Source organism: Megalobrama amblycephala, linkage group LG14 (assembly GCF_018812025.1).
Source record: "Megalobrama amblycephala isolate DHTTF-2021 linkage group LG14, ASM1881202v1, whole genome shotgun sequence".
Classification (NCBI taxonomy): domain Eukaryota; kingdom Metazoa; phylum Chordata; class Actinopteri; order Cypriniformes; family Xenocyprididae; genus Megalobrama; species Megalobrama amblycephala.
Window position 1 is genome coordinate 52288088 of NC_063057.1, and position 19137 is coordinate 52307224.

Below are 19137 nucleotides of genomic sequence, written 5' to 3' on the forward strand. Positions count from 1 at the left end.
TTGGTAACAGCCCCAATGTATTGGCTACTAGGCTAGTATTCATTTTTATTTCTTCAGGTCTTAAAAAGCCTTAAATTTGACTTTTAAAAAAATGTGCAGCAACCCTGAAAAAGAAAAACTAAATAAACAAAGAATCCAAGGATTCTATAGATATCGCGATATATCGATATCGTGAATTCTTTTGGCCACAATAACCGTGGTGTGAAAAATCGAACAATCATAAAAATAAATAAAAAATCGTAATCGAAAAATCGTAACAGCCCTAGTTCAGATAATATAGCTTGTCAAATGAATTATTTAATGGTAAAAGCATATAGCAAACTGAAACATTATTTACAGAAATATCAAGTATCTATGCTTGAATGTTAGATTTTTCAAATGATGTGCAAAAGAATACTAAAAGTTTAATAAAATCACTAAAAATCACTATTTTGATCTCAAAAATCACTATTTTGATATCAAACAAATTTTCATACATATGATATATATAGATACCATATCATACATAATTGTTTCATACTAGGGCCGTTCAACGATAATCGCGATTATCGTGTACAAAATAAGAGTCTGTGTTTACGTAATATATGTGTGTTTGTTCTGTGTATAAGTATTATGTATATATAAAGGCACACACATACATGTATATATTTAAGAAAAATATGCATGTATGTATAAATATATGCATATATTTATATAATATATAAATGTAAATATTTTTATAGAAATGTAAGATATTTTTCTTAAATATATACATGAATCCCCATCACACCCGTTTATTTATATATACATAATAATTAAACACAAAACAAACACACATATATTACGTAAACACAGACTCTTATTTTGTACACGATAATCACGATTATCGCTGAACAGCCCTATTTCATACATATATAGTTTGTTAAGATAAAATATGATTTTAACAGTGAGGGATTTAGGGTATCTGACTGTCTTATTCATTTGTAAAACAATGTAAGAATAATATGCATGTATATTAATAAATTATATTATCATTTATTTATTAATAGTGTCCAAATGAGATGAACAATGTAAAGGGTTTCTCTAGAAGACAACATACATTTCAATACAGGAAACACAAAAGAGGCAACAGATTGAGCTCAGAGATTGGGTTCATTATTCAGGGTCCATAAAAAATAGTGTCCAGCAGCATATCTTTCAGAAAGCTCGTTCTTCTGTCTGTTTTATTTAAGGCCTCGCCCCTACTGTTTTTTTTTACAGATGTCTTTACTTTTGTTAAGCAACATTCAGAAACATCTCTGCTGTTTGTCAGTGATGTCAATGCAGAACAAATGCGTGTTATTTTAAGTTCTCTATGTTGGTTTCCAGAAATCAGTTGAATAGATTTAATTACCATTGTTGAAACTACAATTTTGTGACTAAAATGGCATAAAATTGCTTTGTTCATTTGTGTGCATGTATATTAGGGGCTTTTGAAGTCTGTCAGAGTAAATGCTTAGATTGTTCAAACAGCAGAGAGTCTCTGTGCATAAGACCCTATCACAGACTGACAGAGTAAATAAATTCTAGGCGTGATTTTTTTTTTTTTTTCTCTCTCTCCCAAAGCAGTTCAGCGAAAATCCAGCCTTGCAACCAATTTCATTGGATGAGGTTACAGTGACGGGTAGGTTTAGGGATGTGTTTGGTGCAGGCAATCGTTACTGTGATTGACATGGCCAATGAAATCTTTAGAATCGGCTCCAGGGCAGGATTTCCACTGAACCGGTTTGGGAAGCAAATTCTAGCCCTAAGTGTCTATGGTGAAAGTGAGTAGCATGTTACAACTGCATCACACCCGTTATAATCAGCCACACTTTCTACACTAAAAAATGTAGAGTACATATAGAAGAACAAGGTATGCGATTGAAAGAGCAAAAAGGAGGGCTAAGAGATGAAATGTCCTACGACAGCTTGCAGTTTGCGGCCCAAAACCTTTCCTCCTCCTCCATTCATCACTGTTAGTAAATGTTTTGACATGATCTGCAGCTTTGACGCTTCCAGTGAACACTGCTCGAATCGTTCTCATTGGTTTGCTACCAGTGTAGACATGCGCTTCACCCGAAATCACATACTGGTACTACATTTAGTCCGCAAAGTATGTTCTTTATTGTATGTATGTGTGTAGTATGAATGAAATTCAGACATATTGCATCCGCCATGTCATGTGACCTACAGCTAGGGTTGAAAAATTCTGGGAATTTTCAAAGCTGGAAACTTTCCATGGGAATTAACGGGAATATATGGGAATTAATGGGAATATATGGGAATTAATGGGAATAAACAGGGAATTTGCAAAATTGCAGGCTAGCCTATAACAGGGTACTTAAATGTAGTTGAAAAAACATCTTGCAGCATAATTTTGGTTAAAACAATCAGATTTAATGCAATTTCACTTGATTTTTCACATTCACACAGCACACTACTTACTGCAGGGCTATCAAAAATACAGAAAAAACAGTAATATTGTGAAATATAACTACAATTTAATAATGGTTTTCTATTTAAATATACATTAAAATATAATTTATTTCTGTGATGCAAAGCATAATTTCTCCAGTCTTCAGTGTCACATGATCTAGAATGAAAGCAAATCATTCTAATATGCTAATTTGATACTCAATTATCAATGTTGTAAAGTTGTGCTGCTTAACTTTTTTTTTTTGACCTGAATAAAAATGTAAAGAAAATGTTGAAATCTTTACAATTTTGGGCTCAGTAATTTTTTTGTTTCTTTTTTTGAAAGAAATCAATACTTTTATTCAGCAAGGATGTGTGAAATTGATAAAAAGTGATATTAAAGTGATATTGGTAGAAAAGATTTCTAATTTGAATAAATTCTGTTCTTTTTAACTTTTTATTCATCAATGAATCTTGAAAAAAGTATTACAGGTTCCAAAAAAAAAAAAAAAAAAAAAAAAAAAAAAAAAAAAAAAAATATATATATATATATATATATATATATATATATATATATATATATATATATATATATATATATATATATATATATATATATATATATATATATATATATTAAGCAGCACAACTGTTTCCAACATTGATAATAACTGAGTATCAAATCAGCATATTAGAATGATTTCCGACGGATGATATGACACTGAAATAAATAACAATTGCTGCAATAAAAATATATTTATTTTACATATTTACTAATTAGAATTAATTGAATGTGAAAAATAAATAACTGTTATTTCATGTTATGACCAAACAAAATGTTTATATTTGTTTTTATATGATATATTTTATATAAATATTATAAATTTCCCAAAATTTCCAATTAATTCCCTTAAATTAAAGTTTCCAAATTGGAATTTTCCAAAATTCCCCAGGTTAAGTTCCCGTGGAAAGTTTCCGGAAATTTACCGGAAACTTTCCACCCCTTTGCAACCCTACCTACAGCATCGGTTGTGCTGCTTCACCACCATTCGCAAATCATTTCCTGTGGCTTTATGGGATAGTAAAGTGTCACAAAAGAATTCGCACTTGAGAATCTCTGTGGAATTAGTAGGTCATTCAGGGACTTTTCGCCTACTGTTTTTTGAATAATACTTATTTGGATATGCTACTCTGTTGGCGTGCTGTTTTTCGTATGCAGTATATAGCAAGGAAGTATTTGATTTTGGATGCAGCAATGGGCTAAGACAGTGGTTCCCAATCCTGGTCCTGAAGGACCACAGCTCTACACATTTCAGATGTTTTTTCCCTAATCAAACACAGCTGATTCAACTCATCAGCTCATTAGGAAAGCCTCCAAGACTTGGATAAAAAAAAAAAAAACGTGCAGTGTTGGGGGTAATCCAGGACCAGGGTTGGGAACCGCTGTCTTATACCATTGCTGCATCCGAAACCGAATACTTCCCTAAAACCAGGGTTGGGAACCACTGGTGTAAGGCCTTACAGAGGCACTTCAAACCACTTAAATAAAGAAGATGGACTTTGTTCTGATGTTTATTCCCCACTGATAAGTCAGCATTGGGATGCTGTGCTACAAACACAGCCACAGTCGCACACAACAGTCCAAAAGGCATTACTAATGACTCCCACACACCAGTGACACGGCAAGTGTCAAGTGTTAATTGAATTGCACAGCGTCTACATGTGCAGAGAGAGAAGAGCAGAGGGGTGTTCTGATTACGCAATTTGACTGCTTCATTTCATTTCCAAAAGATTATTACCATGCTAGTTCAGCTAACGGGTCACATATCTTGTTTTTTCTGCTGCGGCATGAGTTTTCAATTCTGTGAAATAATAGATGCTAGTTTAATGCTAGTGATGTAAGTTTGTCAGTCTCTGTGGTTGAAGTAAGGTTGTCCTTTTCAGCAAAGAGCTGAATCTATTCTGTGTAAAAGCAAAAAAAACAAAAAACAAACAAACAAATATAATGTATATGCTTGCATTTCAGCAGTGTACGTATTGAGATAAAAGTCACTCTCTATCTATAAAACACTCATCTGTGTGTGTCGTTTCCTCTCCGGCCCACCTGCTGAAGATGGAGACTTTATGAACTGTAGTATTTTAATTGTTAACAGCGCCTCCATGTGGAGTTTGTTGGTACTGGACTACTTGTGAGAGGGAAAAGACAAGAGTTTGGCTTTATTATCTAAATGTAAGCATATTTTATTTTGCTACAGTGTAGTTTCAGTCTTAATAAAACTATCATCCTGGTATAAACACTCAACTTAAGTTGAAAATTTGCCGGATGCATACGAAAAGGAGAATTACCGTTTGTAGTCAGCAAACTTCACGTCATTGTTTAATGAAGTACTTTAATGTATGGTATTTTTAATGTGACATTAACACTAGATGATAACTTCTGTGGCAAGAGCTAATTTGGTTTTGTACAGACCTTTTCTTTTTATTACGTGCACAAAATGTATACAATCTGGTTACCCAATTTAATGAACAATATCACATGAATTATTCTCCTCAAATTTACACTGACTGCTCTGCTCTCAGCATTTAAGATTTTTGTTCATAATATTCAGTATATATCTTGATATTTTTTTATTTGCTTTCAAATGAAAGGATGTTTTTTAGACGACGCAACATATAAAAATATAGTAAAATGTTGAACACGGGAAAGAATATTTTTACATTATAACTAACATTTTTAGCTACATCAAGTTTTGCTAAGAGAAATTGCATGCAAAGACAGATTTTAGATTGACTGATGTAAATTAATTGTAAAATCAGAAATAATTGAATCAGTGATACTGTTTGAACTTGTTTTAAGTAGTTAAAATCTTAACAAGTCTTAAAGGATTAGTTCACTTTCAAATAAAATTTTCCTGATAATTTCCTCACCCCCATGTCATCCAAGATGTCCATGTCCTTCTTTCTTCAGTTAAAAAGAAATTAAGGTTTTTGATGAAAACATTACAGGATTATTCTCCTTATAGTGGACTTCAATGGCCTCCAAATGGTTGAAGGTCAAAATTACAGTTTCAGTGCAGCTTCAAAGAGCTTTAAATGATACCAGACGATGAATAAGGGTCTTATCTAGCGAAATAATTGGTCATTTTCTAAAAAAATGTAAATGTATATGCTTTATATAAACAAATGATCGCCCTCCAAGTGCTACCGTTTGGAGGCCATTGAAGTTCATTAATAAGGAGAATAATCCTGGAATGTTTTCATCAAAAACCTTAATTTCTTTTCGACTGAAGAAAGAAGGACATGGACATCTTGGATGACATGGGGGTGAGGAAATTATCAGGAAAATTTTATTTGAAAGTGAACTAATGCTTTAATATCTTATGCAGTGTTGCCTCACAAGTAAATGTCATCTTGTTTTAAAGATTTTTAGATATTTTACTTGAAAACAAGTTAAAAAAAAAAAAGTCAAATTTATTTGTTTTAATCAGCCAGTGTCACATACTATAAAAATTTAGTCAGATTTGTGTGTCAGTAGACAATTCATTTTTGTAATGTTCTGATAAACGGCTAAAAATAGGTGCTTCAGTTTACAGTTACAAAGCATAATGGGGCTCCAGGCCAGACTCAGCTTCATAGCTTCTGATCCGTGACCATCGGGGAAAAAGCAGAATTGTTAGCGTTCACCTGACATTTCTATCTAACGGCGGCTGCAGGGGCTGATGGGTAATTCACTGCAGGCCTGCTGTTTAATTCAGTACTTTCACAAAATACAAGCTGAATGCCGCAACTCAAGGTTACAGCCTCTCTCTCTCTCTGCTGGGATTCAGCAATTACTAAAATCACAGCCCTGACGGAGCAAGACATTTCATCCGGACCGTTGTCATGGGAACAGGCCGCAGGCCGCCCCACCTCCTCATGTTGGTTCGCTAGCGCACAATAGACAGAGATGAGTGACTGAGAGGGATTTTAAAGCAGTAGAGCTCAAACTCTTGTCTTGTATTCTTCTGGTTATATAACCCCCCTGTGACAGCAGGACATAAAGTGTAAGATCGGTGCACACTGCGGCCGTGGACGACGAAGTAACAGCATCTACAGCAAAGTAAAGCTTTAGAAGCAAATTCAGTTTTATACTGATACTGTTATTTTTTGCTGAGTCGAATACTCAGTTAAACATCCACATGACTCCTTATTTAAGTAATTCAAGATCTTTAGGCTACAGCACAGCTTCAACATCTTTTATTAAAGGTTTAGTTCACCCAAAAATGGAAATTCTGTCATTTATTACTCACCCTCATGCCGTTCCACACCCTTAAGACCTTTGTTAATCTTCGGAACACAAATAAGGTTTTTTAGTTGAAATCCGATGGCTCAGTGAGGCCTCCATAGAGAGCAATGACATTTCCTCTCTCAAGATCCATTAATGTACTAAAAACATATTTAAATCAGTTCATGTGAGTACAGTGGTTCAATATTAATATTATAAAGCGACGAGAATATTTTTGGTGCGCCAAAAAAGCAAAATAAAGACTTATTTAGTGATGGCCGATTTCAAAACACTGCTTCATGAAGCTTCGGAGCATAATGAATCAGCGTATCGAATCATGATCGCGTGTCAAACAGCCAAACTGCTGAAATCACATGACTTTGGCGCTCCGAACCGCTGATTCATTATGCTCCAAAGCTCATGAAGCAGTGTTTTGAAATCAGCCATCACTATATAAGTCGTTATTTTGCTTTTTTGGCACACCAAAAATATTATCATCGCTTTATAATATTAAAATTTGATCCACTGTACTCACATGAACTGATTTAAATATGTTTTTAGTACATTAATGGATCTTGAGAGAGGAAATTTCATTGCTGGCTATGCAGGCCTCACTGAGCCATCGGATTTCAACTAAAATATCTTAATTTGTGTTCCGAAGATTAAAGGTGCCCTAGAATTAAAAATTGAATTTATCTTGGCATAGTTGAATAACAAGAGTTCAGTACATGGAAATGACATACAGTGAGTCTCAAACACCATTGTTTCCTCCTTCTTATGTAAATCTCATTTGTTTAAAAGACCTCCGAAGAACAGGCGAATCTCAACATAAAACCGACTGTTACGTAACAGTCGGGATCATTAATATGTACGCCCCCAATATTTGCATATGCCAGCCCATGTTCAAGGCATTACACAAGGGCAGCCAGTATTAATGTCTGGATCTGTGCACAGCTGAATCATCAGACTAGGTAAGCAAGCAAGGACAACAGCGAAAAATGGCAGATTGAGCAATAATAACTGGCATGATCCATGATATCATGATATTTTTAGTGATATTTGTAAATTGTCTTTCTAAATGTTTCGTTAGCATGTTGCTTATGTACTGTTAAATGTGGTTAAAGTTACCATAGTTTATTACTATATTCACAAAGACAAGACTGTCGTTATTTTCATTTTTTAAACACTTGCAGTCTGTATAATTCATAAACAACTTCATTCTTTATAAATCTCTCCAACAGTGTGTAATGTTAGCTTTAGCCACGGAGCACAGCCTCAAACTCATTCAGAATCAAATGTAAACATCCAAATAAATACCATACTTACGCGATTAGACATGCTGCATGACGAACACTGTGTAAAGATACATTTTGAGGGTTATATTAGCTGTGTGAACTTTGTTTATGCTAGTTAAGGCAAGTGCGAGCTCCGGGGGCGGGGAGCACGAGATTTAAAGGGGCCGCAGCCTGAATCTGCGCATAGTTAATGATGCCCCAAAATAGGCAATTAAAAAAATTAATAAAAAAAAAATCTATGGGGTATTTTGAGCTGAAACTTCACAGACACATTCAGGGGACACCTTAGACTTATATTACATCTTTTAAAAAGACGTTCTACAGCACCTTTAACGAAGGTCTTACGGGTGTGGAACGGCATGAGGGTGAGTAATAAATGGCAGAATTTTCATTTTTGGGTGAACTAACCCTTTAAATCTAAAATAAAAGTAAAAAGACCAATTTTGAATGTCTCACCTTCTCATCTCAGGGCAGTGTTTGGTTCTGGTTGACCGTTGTCATTACAGAGGGGATAAAAATGATGGCAGCATACTTCCCTACTATATACTAGATGAAAAACAGCATGTGAAAAGAGCACTATGTCTGAATTCACAGTATTCATAAAGCAGTAGGCAAAAAGTACCTGGATGACCTACTAGTACTTCCGAGATTCTGATGTGCACATCAAATGGACACTTTACTATCCCATGACGCCACAGGAGAGGATTTATGAATGGTAGTGAAGCATCATAACTGACTTTTTTGTAGGTCACGACAGCGACATGACAAATGTGTGGTACGCCTGTACCGCACACATTCATACTATATAGACCATACAAAGTAAGAACTTAATCAAAATAAGTACTTATTCAGAAAGCAGCCAGTGACTGTCGAACTGTGAAGACTTACCTAATACAGTCTTTATGTAAAACTTAAAATTATTTTCTAAGGGTGATTTACTAGATTTTCCACAACTGTAGGCATCAGAGTTTAGGTCTGAGCTTTAAACTTATATACTAGTACTATTGTGAATGTTTGTTTCATATGCAGATTTGAATTTTCAAAGGACACCAGCATGAGCATGAATTAGCCAGAAATAACTGTCTGGATCAATCATCCAACCCACTGATTCACCGATTTGTTCTGACCAATAATTGACATTATCAAACAAACTACCTCACTGAAACCAAAGTCATCACCTGAATCACCACCTCATGACTGACTCAAAATGAGCCAAGAAATGAGTCCAACCCAATTTACTCAATTTACTTGCTCTTCTGTACTATTTGGCTGGTTAGCATGAACAATAAATTCTTTTTTCATCATTCTGTCTGTGAAATGATTGCTCTGCCCGTCTCATTATATGTTTGCTTTCTCTCTGACAGATGTTGGGAGCCCTCACCGCGATCCCTATAAAGGTGCCTCACATCAGCTCTCTGCAGCGACTGGCAGGACACTCACCCAGCGTTCTACCTCAGGTAGTGCACAACACTAAATGAACAATTCATCAAACCTTTTTACATTTGCATGCCACAAAGTGCCTTGTTAATTATTAATAGTATTTCTAGCGGACACTTTTAAAATATACCAAAGAATTATATGGATAATCCGCTCCTAACAGACGCAGCTGAAAGTGATAGAGAGAGATTCGTAGTAGTCACATTTATTTACCTAGTGCAATAATTCACATAAAATTGACTCATTCTTTGAAGGGAGATGCATCATTGGTAATATTGAATTAATAATTGATTTGATTAATTATATTTAGCTACATATAAAGGTATTTTAAAGATTTTGAAGTGTCAAAAGGTCATTTGGTTAAACCGTTCAAAGGCTAATACAGCCATTTTATTTGTGATTAAAATATCTTAAAATTTAATAAATGTATATATTTTTTTATTCTGGCATGATTTTATAACATCACATATCAATATAGTGCAAAATATTATTAAAATTATGTGTAGAAGTCGTTGCTTTGTTATGAGAAAGAATGTCCGGAAAAATTAATTTCATTGATGTCATTCGGAGTAACCGATATAAAGGGACCATTTTGGATAAAGTCATGCGGTCAATATCATGTGACAGGATGTGACATCATTCAGACCCCTGCAAAGCAAAGTAACTAACTCTCTTTTAACCATTTGAAAAATTAACGTTTTAACTGCGCATGTCCTGAAACATCGTCATTTGGTACAACCGCTATAAAACGTGGAAAATGTTGCAATATTTTAAAAACTTGTACTAAATATAAAATGTTTGATTGTCCTTTTGCTAGCTAGCTAGATATCAGTCTGTTAGCATTGTTTGAAAATATCGTCATTCGGTATAACCAAAAGTGTCATTCGGTAAAACCGAAATTTTGGTCAAACCGAATGACTTTTTTGGTGACAAATTTTGTCCATCTTGTAAAAAATGACAAAAACAGTGTTAATTGATTATAAAAACCACATAATCTCATTGTTAACACTTAATAAAACTTCAAAATGATTTATATCTCCATTATGTTTTTTTACACTTTTAAAAACCTTATTCGTCATTGACCCATATAGAGACTCCTTGTTACAGTGCTGCGTAATATTAAGTAGGCCTAACTACATGTACTTAATATAAGGTTATGGTTAGGAATAAGGTTTGTTTAGGGTTAGTTACTTGTAATTATGCATAAATTACAGTAAGTACATGTTACCCTAAACTCTGCAAGACTGTGGCCCTCCAGGAACATATTTTGGCACCCCTGATTAAACCTCATCCGAATCACCTTGAAACTAAGCAAATTTCACCCGAAGGCTGACAGAAACTAGAATTGAACGATTGAACTATTTCATTTAAGAGATGAAAATATTTCAAGCCAAAGCCAAGAACCATCTGCTGCTGGTGTCTGCTTAGGGCACTAAACTTTGTGCTCTGTTTATTTAGGTTAGGCCAAAGACCCTCATTCCAGACAGCCTTCCCCACAGCCCATGCCGAGAGCAGCAGTCCGGTCAAACGCTGGTCGTGCCGCAGAGCATGGCTGTGGTCAGCCCAAAAAGCCAAGGCGCATCTTTGCCAACTGCCAACAGCACCTTCAGTCATGAGCGACTGTCCAGCGGGCAGGAAGAGAGTTCCTTGTCGCCCTTGTCTGTGCCGAGCGTGTCCACAGCCTCCGCCAGTCCAGGGGTCGCATATGCCATCATCTCTGCAGCCTCGCCGGCAGCCCACGGGGTGTCAGGAGTAACCGAGGCCATCAAGGTGCAACCGCTGATTTTCAGCCCAGACAGCAAGGTACTGTAGACACTTACCTAATAAACATGCTGCTCAGCTTTGAACTTTCCATGATGCTGTTAGTGTCACGCTGTGGCAAATTATACATTTAGGTGCCCAGAATACTGTTCAGTTGATTTGTTTAAGAGGTTTAATGTGTGTATCCAGGTTATAATCATTCAGCCACAGATTCCCAGCAACTGCAAGAGTTCTCCGGTCTCACAAACTGACAGTCCTGTGAAGGAGCCAAGCCCTGATCCCTCGACTCCAGCCAAAAAGCAGGAAGATCCAGAGGTACATACACAGCTAGTCTAGACCGTTAGCACGGGGTCTGGTCCACATTACAGTCCATCCCACTTAGACAAGAAGAGACCATCTGATTGGCATTGAAAATAACTAAATACAGTAGTATTGTGGTACTCGAGTTCGGACAAGACCAGATTTGGACTAAAATCTGTGTCAAGCCTGAGTTTAAAACCATATTTTCTATGACTAGTCGAGACTAGATCATTCGAGTCCAGGCAGAGTCTAAATGCTCCTGAAAACAGGATGTTTGTCTAGCACTTTTGAGTCAGAGTTTGGTCTTGAGTGCAACAACACTCTATTTATAAATAGAGGTCATCCATTTACCAAACTTCTTGTCCTATACATGACCAGTCCATCACAGAATCACAGTACATAAATGTGGAATATACATTTAAAGGGTTAGTTCACCCAAAAATTAACTCATCCTCATGTTGTTCCACACCCGTTAGACCTTCGTTCATCTTCAGAACACAAATTAAGATATTTTTGATACAGTCTGATGGTTCAGTGAGGCCTGCATTGACAACAAGATAATTAAGACTTTCAGATGCCCAGAAAGCTACTAAAGACATATTTTAAAACAGTTCATGTGACTAAAGTGGTTCAACCTTAATGTTATGAAGTGACGAGAATACTTTTTGTGCACCAAAAAAAACTAAATAACGACTTTATTCAACAATATCTAGTGATGGGTGATTTCAAAACACTGCTTCATGAAGCTCCGAAGCTTTACGAATCTTTTGTTTCAAATCAGTGGTTCGGAGCGTGTATCAAACTGCCAAAGTCATGCACCCCCAGTGGTAAACCATTGAAATTTCAAAATACTTATGATGTAACAAAGCCTCGTTTATTGAAATCACGTGACTTTGGCAGTTTGCAAAAGATCGATGCAGAGATCGAGTCAACTAGATCATCCATTGGGAAGGCCTCATCGACACGACAGCCAGTAGCGCAGCTCCTCAACAAACCGTCCATACCGGCGTGATGAATACAATCCTCAACTGGATGGAACTGAAATACTTTGAATGTTGCGATCCTATCGGACTTATGATAGCACCCTGAATCGTAACAAAGCACTGTTCGCCAGAGGAGAACTGGCCCCCCGACTAAGCCTGGTTTCTCCCAAGGTTTTTTTCTCCATTTTAACACCTATTTGCCACCTGATGTCACCTGTTGGAGTTTGGGTTCCTTGCCGCTGTCGCCTTTGGCTTGCTTAGTTGGGGACACTTTACATTTGACTTGACATTTGATATTCAACAGTATTCTTGACATTTATTCAACAGTGCTTTGATCTGCCTGCCTTGACACTATTCTTTAAGAGCTGCTGTGCAGCCAAAATTATATACCAGTTATCAATGTAAAGCTGCTTTGACACAATCTGCATTGTAAAAAGCGCTATATAAATAAAGGTGACTTGACTTGACTCTGGGCATCTGAAAGTGTTAATTGTCTTGCTGTCAATAGAGGCCTCACTGAGCCATTGGATTTTATCAAAAATATCTTCATTTGTGTTCCAAAGATGAACGAAGCTCTTACAGGTGTGGAACGACATGAGGGTGAGTAATTAATGACAGAATTTTCATTTTTGGGTGAACTAACCCTTTAAGGATATCTTGTTACTAATGCCTCAAACAAAACTCTCTTGAATTGAAAATATGCTATTATCATCAAAAACATTTGTAAAATTGAGTGACTGGTTCTTTAAAACTGATCATTGTAGAATTTTGGCACAGTGTAACTGAGAAGTTACATGTGGCCAATCAGATTAGAGTTTGCCAGATCGAGTAAATATCAGTTTTGGTTGCAGTATAAATCAGTGAGTCAGTTAAAGAACTGTTACCAGTGTTCGGCCATGTTGTGAAATTAGTCCAGAAGTGCAAGGCTTAAGGGTGGTCCAGTTCGTTTGGTCCGGACCAAAAAAAAAAAACACATTTAGTCCTGGTCTGATTAGCAGTCAGATTGGCAATTTTACCACCGAACCTAAAGGCATAGGGATACATTCACAACCTGATTGGTCGGATTTTATGACGTATTGATACGGAACTTACCGAACATCCAAAACAATGCTGTATGCTTTGATAAATGCGCTTTGTTGTGTGTGCTCAGCCTGCATATTATGGTATTTTGGAGGTATTGGTGTGCACCAGGGTTCGGATGGCAGTGTTCACACATGTTCAAATGAACCGCACTAACACAGCAATCGCAGCAGGGTTTGTTTTAATCGAACCAAACATGACAAGTGTGAACACACCCTAAGTTAACATCAAACATGGAATACTTTTTAATGTATTAACTTTATTAACTTTCTATCCTACAGAAAATTGCCTTCATGGTTGGGCTAGGCCTGGTCACTACAGAACACTTGGAGGGTGAGTTATGTTCGAAATGGAGCAAAATATCAATAAATCATCAATAGACTGACAATTTGATGTCAAAATGTATTTTATTTTTAATGTTATGGCCATTTTGTGGTGTTGTCTGGTAAGATATAAATCTTTTTAATGATTGTTAATTGTTTTGATAGTATTTATCTTGGTGAAATATGTCTAGTCTGTTGAAAAAATGCATTATTCATAGTGGGGACAAAAAACCTTCTTTTGCTGCATGACCGAGTTGAATCCATTCCAGTTCAAATTCCAGTCCCATCATGTATGTTGTGGCCAATTAAATTCATATTTGAAAGAAGCCAGTTTTTCTGAAATCTGCTCAACTCTGAATGAAACAACGAAAACATAAACAAACAAAAACTATGATAGGGATTAAAGATTCATCACAGATGGTGTTTTCATTTCTATTAGAAATCCAGAGTAAACGGCAGGAGAGGAAAAGGCGAAGCACAGCTAACCCTGCGTACAGCGGACTGTTTGAACCAGAGGTCTGTCTGCCAGTCAAAATTCCTTTCGGTTCATTTTAAAATGTTGTTCATTTGTAAACATCTTGTATCTTGCTTTTCAGCGCAAACGACTTGCCTCCAATTACCTGAACAGTGGGATGTTTTTGTCGGCGAGAGGTAAAATAGATTTCTGCTTCTGTCAATAATGCTGCTGGGGAAGAGCTGAAAAATAATGCATGAAAAACAGAAACATGTTTGAACAGAATGAATTAAATCCACACATTCTCCATAAGTGCTCATGTTTTAATAGTTGTTGAACCGGTGATGTATTTGACATGAAAGGTTGACTAATAAAACCAAACACTCAGTGCTTTAACTTTCTGAACACGCCAGCACTGCTGTTAAACTCGATTAACTCTAATAACACAGTCTTGTCAGTGTGACGCTACTAACCTGCTGTCTGCTTTCACATGCTAGACTCTGAGGAGCTTTGCTGGAAGGTACGTCTATACTCTAACATCACTCTGTCTGTGTGTGTGTGTGTGTGTGTGTGTGTGTGTGTGAATCTCTGGTAATAAAAGATTTAGTTTCTGATATGTTTTTTTGACATAGTTTAAACATATACAAAAATGACCAAAAAATATAATGAAAACATGAATTTTGTCATCATTTAAGCTGTTTACATTGCAAGTCTTAATGCACAGATCCGATCTTTTACCATATCCGTTTTTTTTTTTTTTTGTCCCACCTGTTTACATTGTTACGGATAAGGGTAACACCTGTTCCCGAAAAGGAAGCTGGTCGCCTTTAGGTGGCGTTCTAGGTTCTGTTGTGTCTGTGTTTGTTTTTGTGTTTTGCAGGGTGGAGTCAAGCAACAGGTGTAACAGGTTGCCTATAATGAGTGGACTGATAAAAGGATCTGTCTTTCCAGAGAGTGTTGGATCTGTGCTTGGGTTCCTGATTTCATTTGGGTTTTATCCCGGACGAGCCCCCACATGTTACATACTACCTGGCTCATGGCAGCGTAACAAAACAGGGAGGTCACGCTCAACTCAAGTTGACTCAAAAATATATTTATTTAAAGAAGAAACACATAATAAACTAACAAACAAAAATAACAATAACACAAAAAACTGGTGCTGGACAGAGATCAAGCCCAAATGAAATCAGGAACCCAAGCACAGATCCAACGCTCTCTGGAAAGACAGATCCTTTTATCAGTCATTATAGGCAACCTGTTACACCTGTCACTTGACTCCACCCTGCAAAACACAAAAACAAACACAGACACAACAGAACCTAGAACGCCACCTAAAGGCGACCAGCTTCCGTTTCGGGAAGAAGTGTTACCCTTATCCGTAACAACATTCACTTTAGACACGACTGGTATCCAATATCTGTGTTTACATTAATCCCCGCTCAAAATGGTTCTGTTGGTGATGGCTTTATTATGCGGCTCTGGTTTTGAATTAAAATTATTTATATAATTCACGTCGGGTGGTACCATGATTACTTGCGTTAAAAGCTGTCAGCACAGTGCAAAATCAGACTGAACAGATGTAGTCTGTTATTTTATCTATGGTTCGTCAAATATAGAATTCTGTAGTAAAATAAATTGAATGAATTTGAAGAAATAAATGAGAGAGAGAGAGATTGTGATTGTGAATAACCGGTTTTTGTACAGCATCTCAATGTAATAGTGAAGCTAATTACAAAAACAGTGAAGTTTCAACTCGTTGCTGAGAAATATAATGTATATTACAGTGGTAAAGGTGTTTTATTTATAAAATTCACATGCTCCTGGATGTTTCTGAAATTGCTATATATAAAGTTAACACCTCATTAAAAAAAAAGCTGTGTGAGTGTATACTGGCACATCTGATTCAAAATGCGTCATTAACAAGTGATCTTTGTGGGCAAACGTGTCGCCCTCACCTTGTGGTGGCTTGGAATTCCAAGGGGAATCGGATAAGAATGTTTAGACATAGGTCAGAATTTCAGATATTGGATATAAATCTGATTTAAAACCACATTTGGAAGTGGCTCAGAATAGAGGCAAAAAAACAAACAAACAAACAAACAGATCGGGTGCGCATTTTTGTGTTTACACGTGTGTAACAAAAAACTGATCTGTCAATCAGATTTTTTTTGTGTCAGTGTAAACGCAGCCTTACTTACCCTCATGCTATTTCAAACCTGTATGGCTTTCTTTTGTGGACACACACAGGCAAAAATGTACTGTTACTGTTCTTTTTCTGCTTTAAATGCAATTGAGAAAAATTACAATATTCAGTTCTCGGAATAAAGTGCAAATCCCCCAAAACACTAGTAATTAAGTCAAATGACCATTGCATAACATTCAATACAATTAAGTTAATAAAGTCAATACAGTAAAATCTTTATTTATATAAATACATTACAAGTCTTTTAAAACTGCAAAAAGATTAAAACAATTTTTTTTAAATATAATTTGACAACATTGTGTTGACACGTTAATGCATTGCCATGGAAATGGTAACATGATACATTCTAAAATAATGGAAATCCTGCTGAAGGCTCAGTTTCAATATTTGAAATTTTTTACAGTTTAATTTTTCATGTGAAAGGGTTAATAGTTACATGTTAAAATAAAATGGACATTTTAAGAATTGCTGACAACCTGTTGTGTGGTGTGTTTCTGTAAATGTGTGTGGCACAGGAGGAGCTGCAGCATGATGATCACTGTGCAGTGTGTAAACAGGAAGGAGATCTTCAGCCGTGCCACACCTGTACCCGCGCCTACCACCCCGACTGCCTGAATCCCCCTCTGAAAACTGCCACCCGGGGCATCTGGATGTGCCCCAAGTGCCAGAAGAAAGTATGTTTCTTTGAACACACATTTTAAAGATCCCAGCAGCACAGGGATGTCTGCAAGACATCTTTTTATGTGTTGGATACTTGAGCACAACCTAATTCTCTATTTTAGTCTTATGTAGTTATCAAAGTAAATGTGTCTTATGTAGTTATCAAAGTAAATTGATCTTGTTTTAAGGATGTTTATAATAGATATTTTTACTAGAAGGTTGTTTTCATGTAAAAAGATAATCTAATATTCTCTGTTCTGTTTCTCTTTTGAAGGTTTTGAACAAAGAGAACTTGTCTTGGCCACAGAACTTCATCCAGTCTTATGTTACACATAAAACAGGTGAGCTGTCGAGCACATTTAAAGCACTAGCTCTCTTCAGTTCTCAGTGATGATGATGGTGATGATTTGTGTGTTTGTGTAGTGAGAGAGGAGGAACGCAGGAAGCTAATGAGGAGAAACACTGAGCTGAAACTCGAGTGTGAACATCTGAGCGAAGAGGATCAGAGACTCTGCGGTTCTCTCTCTGTAAGTAACTGTGCTAAATAGGGCTTGGTTACCGTATAGAGAACACAATTTTAATCGATCTTCATTTTAAACAAATCGGATTGTTTCAACTGCGAAAGACATCAATAAAACACCAATCGATATTGAATCGAATTGAGAGCTTGTGTGAATCAGAACTGAATCAAATCATGAAATCTGTGTCAGTACCCAGCCCTGACGCTAAACTTCTCAAATCAGTATTTAAAGGGTTAGTTCACCCAAAAATGAAAATTCTGTCATTTATTACTCACCCTCATGTCGTTCCACAACCCGTAAGACCTTCGTTAATCTTCAGAACACAAATAAAGATATTTTTGATGAAATCCGATAACTCCGTGAGGCCTCCATAGGGAGCAGTGGACACTTCCTCTCTCAAGATCCATAAATGTACTAAAAACATATTTAAATCGGTTCATGTGAGTACAGTGGTTCAATATTAATATTATAAAGCGATGAGAATATTTTTGGAGTGCCAAAAAAACAAAATAATGGCTTATTTAGTGATGGCCTATTTCAAAACACTGCTTCATGAAGCATCGGAGCATAAATGAATCAGCGTGTCGAATCATGATTCAGATTGCTTGTCAAACTGCCAACGGCTGAAATCACGTGACTTTGGCGCTCCGAACTGCAGATTCGACACACTGATTCATCTGTGTTCCGATGCTTCCTGAAGCAGTGTTTTGAAATCGGCCATCACTAAATAAGTCGTTATTTTGTTTTTTTTGGCACTCCAAAAATATTCTCGTCGCTTTATAATATTAATATTGGAACCACTGTACTCACATGAACCGATTTAAATATGTTTTTAGTACCTTTATGGATCTTGAGAGAGGAAGTGTCCATTGCTCCCTATGGAGGCCTCACAGAGCCATCGGATTTCAACAAAAATATCTTAATTTGTGTTCTGAAGATTAACGAAGGTCTTACGGGTGTGGAACGACATGAGGGTGAGTAATAAATGACAGAATTTTTATTTTTGGGTGAACTAACCCTTTAATGTTGTACTAGTTATTTAAATTAGCATGCACTATTAGTTTTGTTTAGCTTAAATGTATGTGTTCGTGTTGCTGTCACCCTAATTGTGCTACATGACTTGGTCTTTTTCAAAACGACATTTCTTTTTGTAAAAAAAGTACAAGATTTGCAAGATTATAAACATTTCTATCAGGTAAGAAATAATACCTTTTACTATGTTTTGAGATTTGAATTTGCCTTCAGAAGTGTAACAGGGTTGACATTTTTTACAGTTTAGGTTGACATTTAAAGGGTTAGTTCATCCAAAAATGAAAATTCTGTCATTAATTACTCACCCTCATGTCGTTCCACACCCATAAGACCTTCATTCATCTTCAGAAAACAAATTAAGATGTTTTTAATGAAATTTGAGAGCTTTCTGTTCCTCCATTTTCAAGCC

General features: G+C 36.2%; 1 protein-coding gene across 3 annotated transcripts in view; it reads left to right on the forward strand.

Moving 5' to 3' along the window:
• phf21b (PHD finger protein 21B) overlaps positions 1 to 19137 on the forward strand; it is an 87071-nt gene that overhangs the window by 62588 nt on the left and 5346 nt on the right. For all 3 annotated transcript variants that reach the window (XM_048154983.1, XM_048154981.1, XM_048154982.1), the window contains 10 exons: positions 9339 to 9431; positions 10870 to 11214; positions 11362 to 11487; positions 13817 to 13868; positions 14298 to 14374; positions 14455 to 14509; positions 14810 to 14832; positions 17031 to 17189; positions 17450 to 17516; positions 17599 to 17702. In XM_048154983.1, the coding sequence (XP_048010940.1) occupies positions 9339 to 9431; positions 10870 to 11214; positions 11362 to 11487; positions 13817 to 13868; positions 14298 to 14374; positions 14455 to 14509; positions 14810 to 14832; positions 17031 to 17189; positions 17450 to 17516; positions 17599 to 17702 (1101 nt within the window). The remainder of the gene's footprint in view (positions 1 to 9338; positions 9432 to 10869; positions 11215 to 11361; positions 11488 to 13816; positions 13869 to 14297; positions 14375 to 14454; positions 14510 to 14809; positions 14833 to 17030; positions 17190 to 17449; positions 17517 to 17598; positions 17703 to 19137) is intronic.